Genomic DNA, 19236 nt, shown 5'->3' with positions numbered 1-19236 from the left:
TCTGCAAATGGGAACTTGTAACCAGGAATGTTGAGCTGCCATTCCTGCCCTTTAAGCCACCTCTCAGTATTAGCTATTATATACTTCCAAGTGTCGATCTGTGCCCTCTGCTTATCTGCATTATTTATTAGGCTCCTTGCATTAAAGTATAAACCACTAATTCCTGAACAATTCCTCTGTTGTCTGTTTTCTAGCCTGTTTCCTCAACCTTACAGATTACTGTATTTAGATAGCATTTAATATTTATAGTAGGAATCTAGCACTAGGGACCATATAGTTAATCATAACAATTTAGTAAGGATTTAATAAGTATTTATTTTAAGTTAATTTATTAATTAGTGCTAGAAATGTCAGTTAGAGGGGTAACGTGCTTCACCTGTGAGATGTGGGAGGTCCGTGACGCTTCCAGCGTTCCGAACGACTACATCTGCAGGAGGTGTACCCAGTTGCAGCTCCTCACAGACCACATGGATCGGTTGGAGCGGCAACTGGATGCACTTAGGAGCATGCGGGTGGCAGAAAGCATCATAGACAGGAGTTTTAGAGAAGTGGTTACACCCAAGGTGCAGGCAGGTAGATGGGTGACCACTAGAAGGGGCAGGCAGTCAGTGCAGGAATCCCCTGTGGCTATCCCCCTCTCTAACAAGTATACCGTTTTGGATACTGTTGGGTGGGGGGATGGCCTATCAGGGGAAAACAGCAGCAGCCAGAGCAGTGGCACCACGGCCGGCACTATTGTTCAGCAGGGAGGGACAAAGCGCAGAAGAGCAATAGTTATAGGGGACTCTATAGTTAGGGGCACAGATAGGCGCTTCTGTTGACGTGAAAGAGACTCCAGGGTGGTATGTTGCCTCCCTGGTGCCAGGGTCAAGGATGTCTCTGAACGGACAGGGAGCATTCTGAAGGGGAAGGGTGAACAGCCAGAGGTTGTGGTACACATCGGTACCAACGACATAGGCAGAAAGAGTGACGAGGTCCTGTAGGGGGAGTTTAGGGAGTTAGGTAGAAAGTTAAAAGACAGGACCTCTGGGGTTGTAATCTCAGGATTACTCCCTGTGCCACGTGCCAGTGAGGCTAGAAATAGGAAGATAATGCAGCTAAGCACGTGGCTGAACAGCTGGTGTAGAAGGGAGGGTTTCAGATATCTGGACCATTGGGATCTCTTGAGGGACAGATGGGACCTGTACAAGAAGGATGGGTTGCATCTAAACTGGAGGGGCACAAATATCCTGGCTGCGAGGTTTGCTAGCGTCGCTCGGGAGGGTTTAAACTAGTGTGGCAGGGGGATGGGAACCAGAGCAATAGGACAGCAAGTGAAATAAATGAGGGGGAACTAGCAAATAAAGCCAGTTAGACTAAGAGGAAGAGCAGGCAGGGAGATGTTGCAGAGCACAGCGGGACTGGTGGTCTGAAGTGCATTTGTTTCAATGCGAGAAGTATAACAGGTAAGGCAGATGAACTGAGAGCTTGGATTAGTACTTGGAACTATGATATTGTTGCTATTACAGAGACTTGGTTGAGGGAAGGACAGGATTGGCAGCTAAATGTTCCAGGATTTAGAAGCTTCAGGCGGGATAGAGGGGGATGTAAAAGGGGTGGGGGAGTTGCATTACTGGTTAAGGAGAATATCACAGCTGTACTGCGGGAGGATACCTCAGAGGGGTCATGCAGCGAGGCAATATGGGTGGAGCTCAGGAATAGGAAGGGTGCAGTCACGATGTTGGGGGTTTACTACAGGCCTCCCAACAGCCAGTGGGAGGTAGAGGAGCCGATATGTAGACAGATTTTGGAAAGATGTAAAGGTAACAGGGTTGTAGTGGTGGGTGATTTAAACTTCCCCTATATTGACTGGGACTCACTTAGTGCTAGGGGCTTGGATTTGTGAGGAGCATCCAGGAGGGCTTCTTGAAACAATATGTAGATAGTCCAACTAGAGATGGGGCCGTACTGGACCTGGTATTGGGGAATGAGCCCAGCCAGGTGGTCGAAGTTTCAGTAGGGAGCATTTCAGGAACAGTGACCATAGTTCCATAAGTTTTAAGGTACTTGTGGATAAGGATAAGAGTAGGCCTCGGGTGAAGGTGCTAAATTGGGGGAAGGCTAATTATAACAGTATTAGGCAGGAACTGAAGAATTTAGATTGGGGGCGGCTGTTTGAGGGGAAATCAACATCTGACATGTGGGAGTCTTTCAAACGTCAGCTGATTAGAATCCAGGACCGGCATGTTCCTGTGAGGAAGAAGGATAAGTTTGGCAAGTTTTGGGAAGCTTGGATAAGACGGGATATTGTGAGCCTAGTGAAAAAGGAAGCATTCGTAAGGGCTGGAAGGCTAGGAACAGACGAATCCCTTGAGGAATATAAAGACAGTAGGAAGGAACTTAAGCAAGGAGTCAGGAGGGCTAAAAGGGGTCATGCAAAGTCATTGGCAAACAGGATTAAGGACAATCCCAAGGCTTTTTATACGTATATAAAGAGCAAGAGGGTAACCAGGGAAAGGGTTGGCCCACTCAAGGACAGAAGGGAATCTATGTGTGGAGCCAGAGGAAATGGGCGAGGTGCTAAATGAGTACTTTGCATCAGTATTCACCTAAGAGAAGGACTTGGTTGATGATGAGCCTAGGGAAGGGAGTGTAGATAGTCTCAGTCATCTCATTATCCAAAAGGAGGAGGTGTTGGGTGTCTTGCAAAGCATTAAGGTAGATAAGTCCCCAGGGCCTGATGGGATCGACCCCAGAATACTGAGGGAGGCAAGGGAACAAATTGCTGGGGCCTTGACAGAAATCTTTGCATCCTCATTGGCTACAGGTGAGGTCCCAGAGGACTGGAGAATAGCCAATGTTCCTTTGTTTAAGAAGGGTAGCAAGGATAATCCAGGAAATTATAGACTGGTGAGCCTTACGTCAGTGGTAGGGAAGTTATTAGAGAGGATTCTTCGGGACAGGATTTACTCCCATTTGGAAACAAACAAACTTATTAGCGAGAGGCAGCATGGCTTTGTGAAGGGGAGGTCGTGTTTCACTAATTTGATTGAGTTTTTTGAGGAAGTAACGAAGATGATTGATGAAGGAAGGGCAGTGGATATTATCTAGATGGACTTTAGTAAAGCCTTCGACAAGGTCCCTCATGGCAGACTGGTACAAAAGGTGAAGTCACACAGGATCAGAGGTGAGCTGGCAAGATGGATACAGAACTGGCTCTGTCATAGAAGACAGAGGGTAGCGGTGCTTTTCTGAATGGAGGGATGTGACTAGTGGTGTTCCACAGGGCTCAGTGCTGGGACCTTTGCTGTTTGTAGTGTATATATAAATGATTTGGAGGAAAATGTAGCTGGTCTGATTAGTAGGTTTGCGGACGACACAAAGGTTGGTGGAGTTGCAGATAATGATGAGGATTGTCAGAGGATACAGCAGGATATAGATCGGTTGGAGACTTGGGCGGAGAAATGGCAGATGGAGTTTAATCCGGACAAATGTGAGGTAATGCATTTTGGAAGGTCTGATGCAGGTGGGAAGTATACAGTAAATGGCAGAACCCTTAGGAGTATTGACAGGCAGAGAGATCTGGGCGTACAGGTCCACAGGTCACTGAAAGTGGCAACGCAGGTGGATATGATAGTCAAGAAGGCATACGGCATGCTTGCCTTCATCGGTCGGGGCATAAAGTATAAAAATTGGCAAGTCATGCTGCAGCTGTACAGAACTTTAGTTAGGCCGCACTTAGAATATTGCGTGCAATTCTGGTCGCCACACTACCAGAACGACGTGGAGGCTTTGGAGAGGGTACAGAAGAGGTTTACCAGGATGTTGCCTGGTCTGGAGGACATTAGCTATGAGGAGAGATTGGATAAACTCAGATTGTTTTCACTGGAACGACGGAGGTGGAGGGGCGACATGATAGACAGAGTGGATAGTCAGAAGCTTTTTCCCAGGGTGGAAGAGTCAGTTACTAGGGGACATTTAAGGTGCAAGGGGCAAAGTTTAGAGGGGATGTGCGAGGCAAGTTCTTTACACAGAGGGTGGTGAGTGCCTGGAACTTGCTGCCGGGGAGGTGGTGGAAGCAGGTACGATAGCGACGTTTAAGAGGCATCTTGACAAATACATGAATAGGATGGGAATAGAGGGATACGGTCCCCGGAAGTGCAGAAGGTTTTAGTTTAGGCAGGCATCAAGATCGGCGCAGGCTTGGAGGGCCGAATGGCCTGTTCCTGTGCTGTACTGTTCTTTGTTCTTTCATACTCGCTTACTAATTTTCTGTTGCCTTTGGAGTATTGTGGAATGCCACAGAATAATTCAGCATTTTCTTCTGTGTGGCCTTTTCCCATGTAGTGAGCTCCTTGTCTCAAATGACTTTACAAGTGCTTGTTCGCAACAAGGAAAGGGAATTGGACAGGTACCTGACTGAGCTCAGTGCACAGTACCTGTCAGTGCACAACCACTTAATTCAGAGTCAGAGGGCTGCAAGCGAGCAGCATGGCTACCCTTGCTGCTCAGGAATGATGTATAGATGGAAAAGAGAGTTTAGACAGTCTAGGGATAAATAAAGGACATACTTTATAATATAGACAACTGGAGAACAGTGTGCTGAAACAACTCTCTGATTGAATCTGATTATCCCGGCTGTTTGCAGCTTATGTGTAATTTAATAGTATTGGTTTTATGTAGATAGGTTTATTTGTCCAGCAAACTGTGATTATGTGAAATGTTGTCTCCCTAGACAAGTTACTACAAGAGCAGCACTTCAGTGTGGATCAGCTTGCTTCTAGCTCTGAAAGCCAAACTGCTTTTGATTCTGTGGAGGCGCCATTCGTTGATGGCAAACCATTCCGGCCTATTCAGGTTAAGGCTATGCCAGCTATCACTGATGTACAAGGTATGTGATGTTTGGGAACAAAGAATGCAAGATTAGTTGGGTTATTCATTGAAGTGATGATTAAAAGATCAATGATCATGCAGGATTAATCATAAATGGAGAAATCTCCCAGAGAGACCAGAGTGTCTCTCCTTGGAGGATAGAAATTTTTCAAAATAAGGTCAAGAACTTTTAAGGATGAGGTAAGCCATCCAATCCACGTGGACGTATAGCCCCAACACTCCACTTGATAGTTTAGATTAGAATTCCCACGATATTGTGCAGGTAGTGGCAGAGAGGGGGAGTAATGGGCCATCCCAGAATCTGGAGCAGTATGCTCCCCAGCAGGCTCCCTTTCCCCTGACACCCCCCTCGCCCCCACAATGTGTGCACCAATATTGCCATCAACTTTTAAATTACCATATTTTGATGGTTTAAGAAACAGATCAGACTAAATCCTTCCTAGATTAATTGTTTTTCCACATACTGTGGTAAGGAACACAAAAAGGTAAATGAGAGGAGTCATATTTCTAAAAGATACATTTTGACATGGAATCCCTGTATTCTTCCTTAATGCATTTCACAATCTTGAGGGGTACTTCTATTTCTGTCCAGCCAGTGCCATCACCCAGTCATTATTTAATGCCAGTATTTTGTATCAGAATTACAGGAGTCCTTTCTAAACTCCAAATAGCACAGAGACTAGACTATAATTTTGCAGCCCTTAAAATTTGCCAGTAAAGAGTGAAGACACCAGCGACTGTTGATCCACTTTGAGATAAATGCTACAGGAAAAAAGAAGGATGGTTCAGCATTGGGTTCAATTTTCAAATTGTCTTGAGGTCTGCAGCTTCTGCTGATGCAGTTTGTTGAAGAAAGCATATTTTATAAAAAGCAGACATATGGAAACTCCTAATTTGCTGTTGACTTACAAATTATGACTGTCAATAATCCAACCTGCAGCCAGGAACAAGTTGAAGGGTTGTGTGGCTAGCCCTGGCCCTGTATGTCTGAACCTTGTCAGCATCAGCAGATTCCCCCAAGAAGGGTAAGTGGCATCACAGGCTGTCATTGATTGTAGGTACACTAGTCCATGTGTTAGTGTAGCTATAAACTAATAAATGGGCTGGAACTAAACTAATAATCTTCCATACCCTTTACAGTAGGTAAACAGTGGAAGGTTGAGCGTGACCCATGACATCTGCTTATTACTATTCCTTTGTCAGTTGTCATTCTTTAGTTGTGCATATAAATGAAGATTTTTTTTTTAAATCTGCTGACACAAACCCATTTTGAATGTGAGGGAATTGACATCTTTTGTAAATCCAGCTCCACAACGTCTCGAATTTGAACTTTGTTGATGGAACTAAAATTGTGTCTGTTTCTGAGGCCCAAATTGGAATGAGTTTGGATAGTTGCACCCAGCTTCTGTTGGGTGCTAAAAATAGAAACGCCATGCTGTCGCTATAGAAAGTTTGGTCTTAAGTCAAAGTGCTGGTGAGATTTTATATTTGACCGTATACCCAAATATATCTCCTGTTTCTAGAGAACCAGTGAAGACACTAAGAAATGAATGCTTCTCACTTCTGACTCTGCTTTAATATTGAAGAAAAATACCTTTCAGTGAAAGAAACCTGCTGCATATTTGTGGAGTTTAATTTATAGTATTTTGTTCACTGAATGTTGAGGGTTGTTGGTGCTTGTAGATGGAGCACATTTCCACTTCAGGCTCCTTATGTCCATTTGAAGCAACTCAGGTCAGATGTGGAATGGATCAGGTGTAAAACTAATTTCCCTCTACTCTATTTTAACCAACATGTGTTTCCCAACCTCAGAATATAGGTGTGTTTTTTAATTAATTTGAGTTGTTCTTGTGATCTTTAAAGAACTTTTAAATAACCAAAATTTTAACGTTTATGCATCTTGAACTCGAGCAGAACGTGGACCAATTCAGTCCATGCTTGGCAACAACTTGAGCAGCACACAATTTGAATTCCCTTCCCAATTGTTGTCCTTAAGCACAGCCTTGCTTTGATCAGCACAGACCAGAAGTTAAACCTGGCACCTTCTTGGTGTCTGTGCCTTAGCTACTCACTGGATGAGCTCTGAACAGTCAAAAAGCCACAGTTCATCCTAATAAAGCCAGGGTATGTCCACACATGATGCCTATTGTGTTTGATGCAGTTGGGTCTCTAACTCACCTGTTCATATTTGGACTTGTTTTGGAGTAACACGTTTTTACAAATGTAAGTGGAGATTTCAGTCTGTCCCATTCTTTATTTCTTGTTCTTTTCAATATTCGATTTCTCTTAACTTCTTTGCTGCCAGGCACAGTGCCGGACTCATGGCCAGCAACTAAGAAAGGTTGGTTTAAAACTGTCCCAGGTGTCACTTCTCGCGCCCATTCTTCCTCCTCATCCTCCTCCTCCATCTACCATGATTGTTTTTCCCCCATCCCCTACCTCAGTCAGTTGCATACCATGTTCTTGCTGAGTTTAGTATTTTTGTTCCACTTCTAGACTTCACTGACCTGCATGCCATACTAGTTTATGCTGTTTAGTTGTTGCTACTTGTCTGAAGTGCATACTTGGAATTTTGGTGTGTTTCTCTGGACTACGGAAAGTTACAAACCTGCATTTTTTTTTTAGCGTGTGCTGAGCTCTGAAAATTGAGTCAGTCGATGGCTGTTGATGGGAGGAATGCAGCATGAGTCCAAACATTAGGTTCAGGCAGCTGACAGCTGTTCCAAAGCTGTAATGTGCTCTAGCCTAATTCTCATCCTTCATCTGATCCCAAGATTTCACTCTCTACTAATCCTTTTGGAATGTTGATGCCAATATTGAATTGGTTAACTGTCATTCATTTCTCACAGTTCTGTGAATTGAGGGTTAAGTCAGTGCTTGAGCAGGGCTGTTAGTTCTGATCCCTACTCTATGGGCATTGGCTGTAATAACCACAAGATTGCGTGAACGTTTTCCTCGTGGTTGTAGTGTTGCAACTAGTACAACAGTTAATTCATGCTGAATTGTAGATGGGTCTCTGTTCAAATAGACCATAAGATGACATTCTAAGTGCTGGAATTTTGGAACCACATTGAACCTTCTATGCCAGACTTGTGCCTGAGCAGGAAGGCTGCAGTACTCCAGAGCACTGCAGATTAGTCAGCCAGTTTCGCTAATAGTACCCAGACGGTTGAGATTCTTCTCACTCAACTCCAGGTATCTCTATAATCATGTGATCTCATGGGAGGGTGATGCTGGCTGGACAAGTGGCAGAAGGTTCATAAACTGCACTATTTTAGTTAATTTTTAGGATATGTATGTTGGACCTTACCTTTGACCTTGACAACCTGTCACTGGACTTAAGTAACCACAGTGTATCCCTTTGGGGGACAGTGTGCTCCATATTAGAGGCCTGCTACCCGACCTGAACCCGACGACGTGTCAGGGTCGGGTCGGGCCCATCTTCCGGATCCGGCTTTTGGGTTCAGGCCGGACGCGCGTGGTAAGTGCTCTACGGGTAAGTATTCAAATTTTAAAAACTTACTTGAGCTGGGAGTCTGGGACGAAACTGAGTCTGCGCCAAGCGAGTGACTTCACTATGACGTCACTGCGCATGCGCTTCAGCTTCGTGGAGCTTTCCAGTCGGAAGGTAAGTAAAGGGATGGTCAAGTTGGGGTGGGTTCGGGTCGGGCTCGGGGCAAAATCGGAGGGACTCGGGCCAGGTCGGGCTCGGGTCCGCTGTGGATTGGTCAACTTCGGGTCGGGTTCTTTTTTCCCGACCTGAGCAGGCCTCAACTCCATATTGGGCAAGTAGATACCTGTGCAGATTTCTTAGTATCTTGACAAAGAGACTTCAACATGCACCATAAGATTTACAGCAGGCTGTTTGCCTCAATATGCCTGGATCTTTGGTAGCTCTTCAGCTGGAGCTGTGAACCTTAATGACATTTCCTCCTGTGCTCCAAATCTCTTTTCAACTACTTCGCAAAATTTCAGCAAGTCTTGTAAATGATTCCCTGCCCTAATAACCCAGAAAGTGAGAATCCTTGTCACCAATTGGCCAACAAGTACAAGTAATCTTTATCTATTTACTCACCCAAAGCATTCCATACTATTAAAACCTCTCTGAGATCTGACTTGACCTTCTGTTCATTGATTCTATCAGGCCTGTTGTCGATTGCCTGCCTTTTTTGGTTTTATTTAAAATTCCCAGTGTTTTTGTACCATTCTCCTCATATTGAAGTCACCATCAGACATATTTGTTTATCGGGAACTGTAATTAGTAGCTTTCCTAAACATGACCCAGGGTAGTTTTAAAATTATTATTGGTTGCTGTGTTATGCCTTGGTTCATCTCCTTGGTTTTAAAAACAGGTATCCAAAGGTGATAGTTGCAGCAGACTCCTTATATCTTGAGCTTTAATTTAGGAATGTGTTGCAGCCCATTATAATCTGTTTTGCAGCTTTTTTTGTGCTTCCAATGCTACAATTTTTGCATAATACATAATGCTAATCATCCTGCATACATATCATAAGACTAACTGTGTTATGAACAGGTTCTGGAATGATTGATCCTGAAGGACTGGTGCCTGACGAGAATGCAGTCAACAGCGATGAGAACAATGTTAATGGGAATGTGGTATGGAGCACGTTTACTAAAATCTGTCACCTGGTCGCTGTGGTCTTGGGTTTGCTTATAGAGAAGTGGAGTTTGTATATATGTTTCAATAGATGAAGCTCAGAACAAGCAATATTGACATTTGCACCTATGTTCTTCTGTGTGCTGTGTGTCTGCAGGTATTAACCTGTTCATTTAAAATGGGTTAGACCCTGACTACAACTAGTGATTGCAATATATATGTTGCAGAGTGCTTGAATTTGGAAAAGGTCAGTGGGTGCTGGTAGGTGTTTTCCTAGCAGGACCAGTAGGCTTGCTGTATGTTAGCATAACATATGTTTTATGTTTGTTTTTTTTGTTCCTTCTATGTAGTTTAGGACACCACTTTAGTGTGATCAACAGGTCAAATCAATAAAGATTTAACTAATTTTTAAAAACAGTTACTGTAGAACTGTAGAAGTTTTGAGTACAGTTAGAGGCCATATGACTTGTTGAATTTGTGTCAAATGTTTTGCAAGAAAAATCCAAAACTTCTCCCACTGCTTCGCACCCTCCCTGGTCTTGTATCTCCCGTTGCTTCCAATGTTCAAGATGCAGTGATCTCTGTCACATTACCGGCTGAAATGAATCACACTTAAAGTCACAGATCTAACTTTAACAAATATTTAGCAAGTGTTTTATTAAAGACTTCTGTAGAGTTCTTGCTTATTGTGCTGCATAGTCTATCTGACCTTACAGCAACCCCCAGGTCAGGTGTTTTCCCCAAAGCACGAAGCTACTTTCAGTTTCCTTTCCAAGTATCATGTATTCTCTAATATTCAAGCCCACACATACAATCATGACATTCCTGCCTTATCAGACTAAAACATGTCCTTGATTTTTGAACATAATCATAACATAATCTGCATATTGTTTTGGTAGCTCCTCTGGCACTGTGGTCTTCCTGCTGTCTCAGGAACTCTGGTCACTACTTCAGGATTAGGAAATGTCATCGGCCCTTATGGACCGATGTTTCTGCCTCTGGATAGCAAGCTGTCTGCCTGCCAACAGCATCATTGGCTTGGACATCCGAATTGCTAAATGTCAGCTTCGCCTCAGCTCCTGCATCCGGTTCACCTGCTGTTGTGTCTTTGTCACCAATACTTTTTAATACATGAAGAATTTCTGTCGTACAGTACTCCTTCTGGCGACTGTACAGTCACACTGTTTCCCTTCTTGGCAATAACCATGTATAGTTTGGGATAATATGGTATATCCATGTAGCAAAGCATTCCATACTCTAGCAATTCCCCCATAAATACTCTAGCCTAGCCCCTCTGACAATTTTAAAGTGAAGAACCTTAGTAATGTCTCCTCAAACTGAGAAATAGTCTTTGCCTATTCACTTTATCAAAATCTTTCATGATTTTTCAAAACTTCTGTTAAATCTTAGTCTCCCATGTTCCAGTGGAAATAGTCCCAGAATCTCAGGTCTGTCTTCATGATACAGTTACCCACCCTGACATCATTCGGCCAAGTAACTCCAAGAAAGATTTCCTGACCACCTGACAGAATGACGTGAAGTGCTAGCTAAGAATCCTCTATTAAACCAAGTACATTGGTAATGAGGATACAAATTTGGCTAAGGGACAGAAAGCAGAGAATAACAGCGAATGGTTGTTGTTCAGACTGGTGAGAAGCATACAGTGCGATATTGAGACCGCTGCTGTTTTTGATATAGTAATGACTTGGAGTATGCAGGTCATAATGTAAAATTTTATAGATGGCACTAAACTCAGAAACAATAAATGGTGAGGCAGATAGTAATAGACTTCAGAAGGACATAGACAGGTGAAATGGCCAGACAGTGGCAGATGAAATTTAACACAGAAGTTTTAAGTGATGCATTTTAGCAGGAAGAATGAAGAGTTTGCAATATAAAATGAATAGTACAATTTTAAAGAGGGAGCAGAACAGAAAAACGTGTGGATATATGTACGCAGTCTTTTACAGTGGCAGGACAAGTTGAAAAGGCTGTTGAAGCATCCTTGGCTTTATAAATAGAGGCAGAGAGTACAAAATTGACAAGTTATGGCAAACCTTCATAAATCACTAGTTAGATCACAGTTGAACTTTTGTGTTCAATTCTGGGCACCATATTTTATGCAGGATGTCAAGGCCTTGGAGAGGGTGCAGAGGAAATTTACTAAAATGGTGCCAAGGATGAGGGGACTTCAGTTCTGTGGAGGGACTACAGAAGCTGGGGTGGTTCTCCTTCGAACAGAGAAGTTTGAAGGGAGGCTTAATAGAGCTGTTCAAAATCATGCTTTCTTCAAGATGGCTCCTGGGCTGGAAGCTCCCTTGCTGTTCAACTCTATCCATGGCCATCTGCTCCCATCCCTAACGTTTTCTCCCCCAATCTGCCCTCTTAAACTGTTTAAATTCCCCTGGCTCTTTAAATCAGTTCATTTTAGCCCTATCTAAAGGCTAACAGTTAGTTTAGTGTATGTTACCTGGGCCCACTGCCCTCCCCCAGCCACACCTGCTCTTTGTTTTCTCAATAAAATTGATCCGGATGAAACTCACAGCTGCCGATTCTTCAATCTCCGATCCTGCTGTCTTCACCGCCCAGAGTGTCTGCAGCCACGGCGTGCGGTAAGTCCATTGAGGTGAAGAAGGAGCAGCGGGACCCGAGAGAAGTCTTGAGAAAAGGTGTCCCGAACACCCAAAAAATCCACGAACGGCCCCCCCGGAGCGCCCGCGGGAGATGGCTCGGAGAGCATCTGCAGCGCACTGTCGGCAATGCTGCATGCCTTTATTTAAACCACTGCAAAAAAAAAACCCTTAGCAAATGTAATCACCTCTAAGTCTGCCAAATGATGCTTCACCTCCCGAAGGACGTGGATGAGCTTTCCGGACGTCGATGGTGGGCACTGAGGAAATGGCTTATTACCTGCACCAGCTTCCCCCCCCTTTACCCCCCTTCCACTCCCCCCCCCCCCCCCCCCGTCCCCTTCCCCTTCCCTGCTCCACCCTCTCAGCTCACCCCCTCACAACCCCGTCCCAGCCCGCTCCCCCCTCGCACCATCTTCACCCCGCACCCCCTTCCCCTGCCCCTTGCATCCCCTCCTCCCACCGGCACCATCCTACACCTGTGTAGGGGCCCCAACAACCCCACTGCCTTGTGGGCGTCTCGGGAGAGACCAAGGCTAAGGGAGTAAACCCTAACAGATAATCCGGAGCGGAACCCCGTAGGCGGTCATGTGTCACCTCTGGCATGTTTCCGGCAGTTTCTGCAGCCATACTGGTGCCAAACGTCGTGTCCTGCACTCCTTTGGACCCCACCAGAAAGGCCGAGAGGGGGGTTTTGACGACTGGGTAACTCTCAACCTCCATAAATTTGCCCAGGCATGCGCCATGGAGAGGTCACTCCATAGTTGCCTCACAGCGACTAAAACAACACGGAAGGCAGCAGTTACGGGTTATAAGTCCAGATAAATTGGCGTAGAAACTGGGCGCCACGGGTTGCCTTTGTCGGTGGGAGAGGTCATTGCACCTCACTGGATAGCTACCGCCCGCCTCAAACCGGGCAGCCCCCGGTCAATAAGGTTCTGTCCCGCCACAGTCTGCCTGCTTCAATGGGTGCTTGGAGCTCAGGGTCATTGCCCGAAAGGTGGACTGATACACCGCACCAAACAACATGAAAAAAGGAAAGAAGGTACCAGCCCTTTGCTTTGCAAGCTGGAACGTCAAAACTATGTGTCCTGGCCTGTCAGAAGACCTTACACAAATCAACGATTCTCGGAAGACCGCCATCATTAACAACGAGCTCAGTAGATTCAATGTGGACATTGCAGCACTTCAGGAGACTCGCCTCCCCGCGAGTGGCTCTCTAGCAGAGCAAGACGACACCTTCTTCTGGCAGGGCAGGGATCCTGAAGAACCAAGACAGCATGGAGTGGGCTTCGGCATCAGAAACTCCTTGCTCAGCATGATAGAGCCTCCCTCAAATGGCTCGGAACGCATACTGTCCATCCGACTGCTCACCACCTCTGGTCCAGTACACCTACTCAGCATCTATGCTCCAACACTCTGCTCCCCACCTGAAGCTAAAGACCAGTTCTATGAACAACTCCATAATATCATTAGCAGCATCCCCAACACCGAACACCTATTCCTGCTGGGGGACTTTAATGCCAGGGTTGGGGCCGACCATGACTCATGGCCCTCCTGCCTTGGGCGCTATGGCGTTGGAAGGATGAATGAGAACGGGCAGAGACTGCTTGAGTTGTGTACCTATCATAACCTCTGCATCACCAACTCGTTCTTTCACACTAAACCCTGTCACCAGGTTTCATGGAGGCACCCAAGATCACGTCGTTGGCACCAGCTAGACCTCATTGACACAAGGCGAGCCGCCTTAAACAGTGTTCAAATCACACGCAGCTTCCACAGTGCGGACTGCGACACCGACCACTCCCTGGTGTGCAGCAAGGTTAGACTCAGACCAAAGAAGTTGCATCATTCCAAGCAGAAGGGCCACCTGCGCATCAACACGAGCAGAATTTCTCACCCACAGCTGCTACAAAAATTTCTAAATTCACTTGTAACAGCCCTTCAAAACACTCCCACAGGGGATGCTGAGACCAAGTGGGCCCACATCAGAGACGCCATCTATGAGTCAGCTTTGACCACCTACGGCAAAAGTGCGAAGATAAATGCAGACTGGTTTCAATCTCATAATGAAGAGCTGGAACCTGTCATAGCCGCTAAGCGCATTGCACTGTTGAACTACAAGAAAGCCCCCAGCGATTTAACATCCGCAGCACTTAAAGCAGCCAGAAGTACTGCACAAAAAACAGCTAGGCGTTGCGCAAACGACTACTGGCAACACCTATGCAGTCATATTCAGCTGGCCTCAGACACCGGAAACATCAGAGGAATGTATGATGGCATGAAGAGAGCTCTTGGGCCAACCATCAAGAAGATCGCCCCCCTCAAATCTAAATCGGGGGACATAATCACTGACCAACGCAAACAGATGGACTGCTGGGTTGAGCACTACCTAGAACTGTACTCCAGGGAGAATGCTGTCACTGAGACTGCCCTCAATGCAGCCCAGCCTCTACCAGTCATGGATGAGCTGGACATACAGCCAACAAAATCGGAACTCAGTGATGCCATTGATTCCCTAGCCAGCGGAAAAGCTCCTGGGAAGGACAGCATTACCCCTGAAATAATCAAGAGTGCCAAGCCTGCTATACTCTCAGCACTACATGAACTGCTATGCCTGTGCTGGGACGAGGGAGTAGTACCCCAGGACATGCGCGATGCCAATATCATCACCCTCTATAAAAACAAAGGTGACCACGGTGACTGCAACAACTACCGTGGAATCTCCCTGCTCAGCATAGTGGGGAAAGTCTTTGCTCGAGTCGCTCTGAACAGGCTCCAGAAGCTGGCCGAGCGCGTCTACCCTGAGGCACAGTGTGGCTTTCGTGCAGAGAGATCGACCATTGACATGCTGTTCTCCCTTCGTCAGATACAGGAGAAATGCCGTGAACAACAGATGCCCCTCTACATTGCTTTCATTGATCTCACCAAAGCCTTTGACCTCGTCAGCAGACGTGGTCTCTTCAGACTACTAGAAAAGATCGGATGTCCACCAAAGCTACTAAGTATCATCACCTCATTCCATGACAATATGAAAGGCACAATTCAACATGGTGGCTCCTCATCAGAGCCCTTTCCTATCCTGAGTGGTGTGAAACAGGGCTGTGTTCTCGCACCCACACTTTTTGGGATTTTCTTCTCCCTGCTGCTTTCACATGCGTTCAAATCCTCTGAAGAAGGAATTTTCCTCCACACAAGATCAGGGGGCAGGTTGTTCAACCTTGCCCGTCTAAGAGCGAAGTCCAGAGTACGGAAAGTCCTCATCAGAGAACTCCTCTTTGCTGACGATGCTGCTTTAACATCTCACACTGAAGAGTGCCTGCAGAGTCTCATCGACAGGTTTGCGGCTGCCTGCAATGAATTTGGCCTAACCATCAGCCTCAAGAAAATGAACATCATGGGGCAGGACGTCAGAAATGCTCCATCCATCAATATTGGCGACCACGCTCTGGAAGTGGTTCAAGAGTTCACCTACCTAGGCTCAACTATCACCAGTAACCTGTCTCTAGATGCAGAAATCAACAAGCGCATGGGTAAGGCTTCCACTGCTATGTCCAGACTGGCCAAGAGAGTGTGGGAAAATGGCGCACTGACACGGAACACAAAAGTCCGAGTGTATCAGGCCTGTGTCCTCAGTACCTTGCTCTATGGCAGCGAGGCCTGGACAACGTATGCCAGCCAAGAGCGACATCTCAATTCATTCCATCTTCGCTGCCTTCAGAGAATACTTGGCATCAGGTGGCAGGACTATATCTCCAACACAGAAGTCCTTGAAACGGCCAACACCCCCAGCTTATACACACTACTGAGTCAGCGGCGCTTGAGATGGCTTGGCCATGTGAGCCGCATGGAAGATGGCAGGATCCCCAAAGACACATTGTACAGCGAGCTCGCCACTGGTATCAGACCCACCGGCCGTCCATATCTCCGCTTTAAAGACGTCTGCAAATGCGACATGAAATCATGTGACATTGATCACAAGTCGTGGGAGTCAGTTGCCAGCATTCGCCAGAGCTGGCGGGCAGCCATAAAGACAGGGCTAAATTGTGGCGAGTCGAAGAGACTTAGTAGTTGGCAGGAAAAAAGACAGAGGCGCAAGGGGAGAGCCAACTGTGCAACAGCCCCGACAAACAAATTTCTCTGCAGCACCTGTGGAAGAGCCTGTCACTCCAGAATTGGCCTTTATAGCCACTCCAGGCGCTGCTTCACAAACCACTGACCACCTCCAGGCGCGTATCCATTGTCTCTCGAGATAAGGAGGCCCAAAAGAAGAAAATCATGCATGGTTTTGATAGAGTAAATAAGGAGGAATTATTTCCAGTGGTAGGAGGGTTGGTAACCGGAGGATATAGATTTAAGATACCTGGCAAAAGAACCATAATCTGAAAGATTTTTTAATGCCGTGAGCTATGATGATCTGGAATTCACTGTCTGAAAAAGGTGGTGGATGTAGATTCAATAATAACTTTAAAGGAATTAAATAAATACCTGAAGGGGAAAATTTGCAGGGCTACAGGGAAAGAGCAAGGGAGTGGGGCTATTTGGATAGCTCTTTCAAAGAGTCAGCACTGGCACAACGGGCCAAATGGCCGCTGCATCATTCTATGATTCGATGATAGTGCTCAAGCTCCAACTTCCTCAGGCCCCTCTCGCTAATTCTCTTCCCTTCCCCTTTTAAAATACCTCTTAAACTTAGGTGCTTTTTACACCCTACCCTAACCCTTCACCTGCTTCCGCTCGGTGCCTGCTGCTCTTTGACATAAGTGGAGAGAACTCTGTAAAAGACAAGCATTTCTCATTCTCATGGTGTATTACCTGTATTATTTTACCCAATGGTTTGCTAGAATAGCTTGATTCACAGAAGGATGAGAAGTTAGGAACTGCAGAGGAGTAGTGTGTGTTAAGGGTCAAAGTACAGAAATCAGTATAAGCTAGCGAACAGGTACAAAATAATTTTAAAAGCTACTGGAATGTTGGCCTTTATCAAGAGGTTAGAACTCAGGGGTGGAAGTCATGCTGCAGTAATTTAACACTCTAATTTAGACCCTATCAAAAGTACTACACTCCGTTCTGGCACACCTCGAAGGATATGTTGGCTTTGAAGTGGGTGCTACACGGATACACCACAACAATACAGGAGCTAAAAGGGTTAACTTAAGTGGACAGGTTACAAACCGTAGAAAAATAGGAGCAGGTGTAGGCCATTCAGCCCTTTGGGCCTACTCTGCCATTCAAAAAAGAGCATGGCTGATCGTCTAATTCAGTACACTGTTCCCAGTTTCTCCCCCTGTCCTTTGATCCCTTTTGCATTAAGAAATATATCTACCTCCTTCTTGAATATATTTGATGACTTGGCCTCCACTGCCTTCTGTGGTAGAGAATTCCACAGATTCACCACCCTCTTGAGTGAAGAAATTTCTCCTCATCTCGGTTCTAAATGGCATACCCCGTATCCTGAGACTGTGACTCCTGGTTCTGGACTCCACAACCATTGGGAACATCCTCCCTGCATCTAATCTGTCTAGTTCTGTTAGAATTTTATAGGTTTCTATGAGATCCCCTTTCATTCTTCTAAACTCTAGTGAATATAGGCCTAGTCGACCAAATATCTTCTCTTACGTCAGTCCTGCCATCCCAGGAATCAACCTAGTAAATCTTCTTTGCACTCCCTCTGTGGAAAGAACATCCTCAGATAAGGAGACCAAATCTGCACGCAATACTCCAGATGTGGTCTCACTAAGGCCCTGTATAACTGCAATAAGACATCCTTGCTGCTGTACTCAAATCCTCTTGCAATGAAGGCCAACATACCATTCGCCTTCCTAACTGCTTGCTGCATCTGAATGCTTGTTTTCAGCGACTGGTGAACAAGGACTCCCAGGTCTCGTTGCACCTTCCCCTTTCCCAATCTTATCACCATTCAGATAATCTGCCTTTCTGTTTTTACAACCAAAGTGGATAATCTCACATTTATCCATGTTATACTGCATCTGCCATGCATTTGCCCACTCACCCAACTTGTCCAAATCACATTGGAGCCTCTTTGCATCCTCCTCACAGCTCACATTCCCCCCCAGCTTTGTATCGCCTGCAAACTTGGAAATGTTGCATTTAGTTCCCTCACCCAAGTCATTAATATATTTTGTGAATAACTGGGGCCCAAGCATGGATCCCTGCGGTACCCAACTAGTCACTGCCTGCCACCCGGAAAAAGACCCATTTATTCCTACTCTCTGTTTCCTGTCTGTCAACCAATTCTCAATCCATGCCAGTATATTACCCCAATCCCATGTGTTTTAATTTTGCACACTAACCTCTTATGTGGGACCTTATCAAAAGCCTTCTGAAAATCCATATACACCACATCCACTGGTTCTCCCTTATTTATTCTACTTGTTACATCCTCAAAAAACTCCAGTAGATTTGTTAAGCATGATTTCCCTTTTGTAAACCCTTGCTGACTTTGCCCAATCCCGTTTATGCTTTCCAGGTGTTCTGCTATCGCATCCTTTATAATAGAATCTAGCATTTTCTCCACTACTGATGTAAGACTAACTGGTCTGTAATTCCCTGTTTTTTCTCCCTCCTTTTTTAAATAGCGGGGTTACATTTGTCACCCTCTGATCTGTAGGAACTGCTCCAGAGTCTATAGAATTTTGGAAGATGACCACCAATGCATCTGCTATTTCCAGGGCCACTTGCTTTAGTACTCTGGGATGTAGACTATCAGGCCCTGAGGATTTGTCAGCCTTTAACCCCATTAGTTTCCCTAGCACTATTTTTTTTATTAATATTGATTTTCTTCAGTTCCTCCCTCTCATTAGACCTTTGGTTCCCTAACATTTCTGGGAGCTTATTTGTGTCCTCCTTTGTGAAGATGGAACCGAATTATGTGTTTAATTGTTCTGCCCTTTCTTTGTTCCCCATTATAATTTCCCCCGTTTCTGACTGTAAGGGACCTGCTTTTGTCTTCACTAATCTTTTTCTCTTCACATATTTATAGAAGCTTTTACAGTCAGTTTTTATGTTCCATGCAAGTTTACTCTCATACTCTGTTTTCCTCCGCTTAATCATCCTCTTTGTCCCCCTTTGGTGAATTCTAAACTGCTCCCAGTC

General features: G+C 45.4%; 1 protein-coding gene across 2 annotated transcripts in view; it reads left to right on the top strand.

Moving 5' to 3' along the window:
* aplp2 (amyloid beta (A4) precursor-like protein 2) overlaps nt 1-19236 on the top strand; it is a 192608-nt gene that overhangs the window by 158756 nt on the left and 14616 nt on the right. For both annotated transcript variants that reach the window (XM_068053761.1, XM_068053762.1), the window contains 2 exons: nt 4715-4870; nt 9407-9489. In XM_068053761.1, coding sequence (XP_067909862.1) covers nt 4715-4870; nt 9407-9489 — 239 coding nt within the window. The remainder of the gene's footprint in view (nt 1-4714; nt 4871-9406; nt 9490-19236) is intronic.

Source organism: Heterodontus francisci, chromosome 22, assembly GCF_036365525.1.
Source record: "Heterodontus francisci isolate sHetFra1 chromosome 22, sHetFra1.hap1, whole genome shotgun sequence".
Classification (NCBI taxonomy): Eukaryota; Metazoa; Chordata; class Chondrichthyes; order Heterodontiformes; family Heterodontidae; genus Heterodontus; species Heterodontus francisci.
The sequence above is the reverse complement of the archived record's forward strand: the minus strand, read 5'-3'. Positions and strand labels throughout refer to the sequence as shown.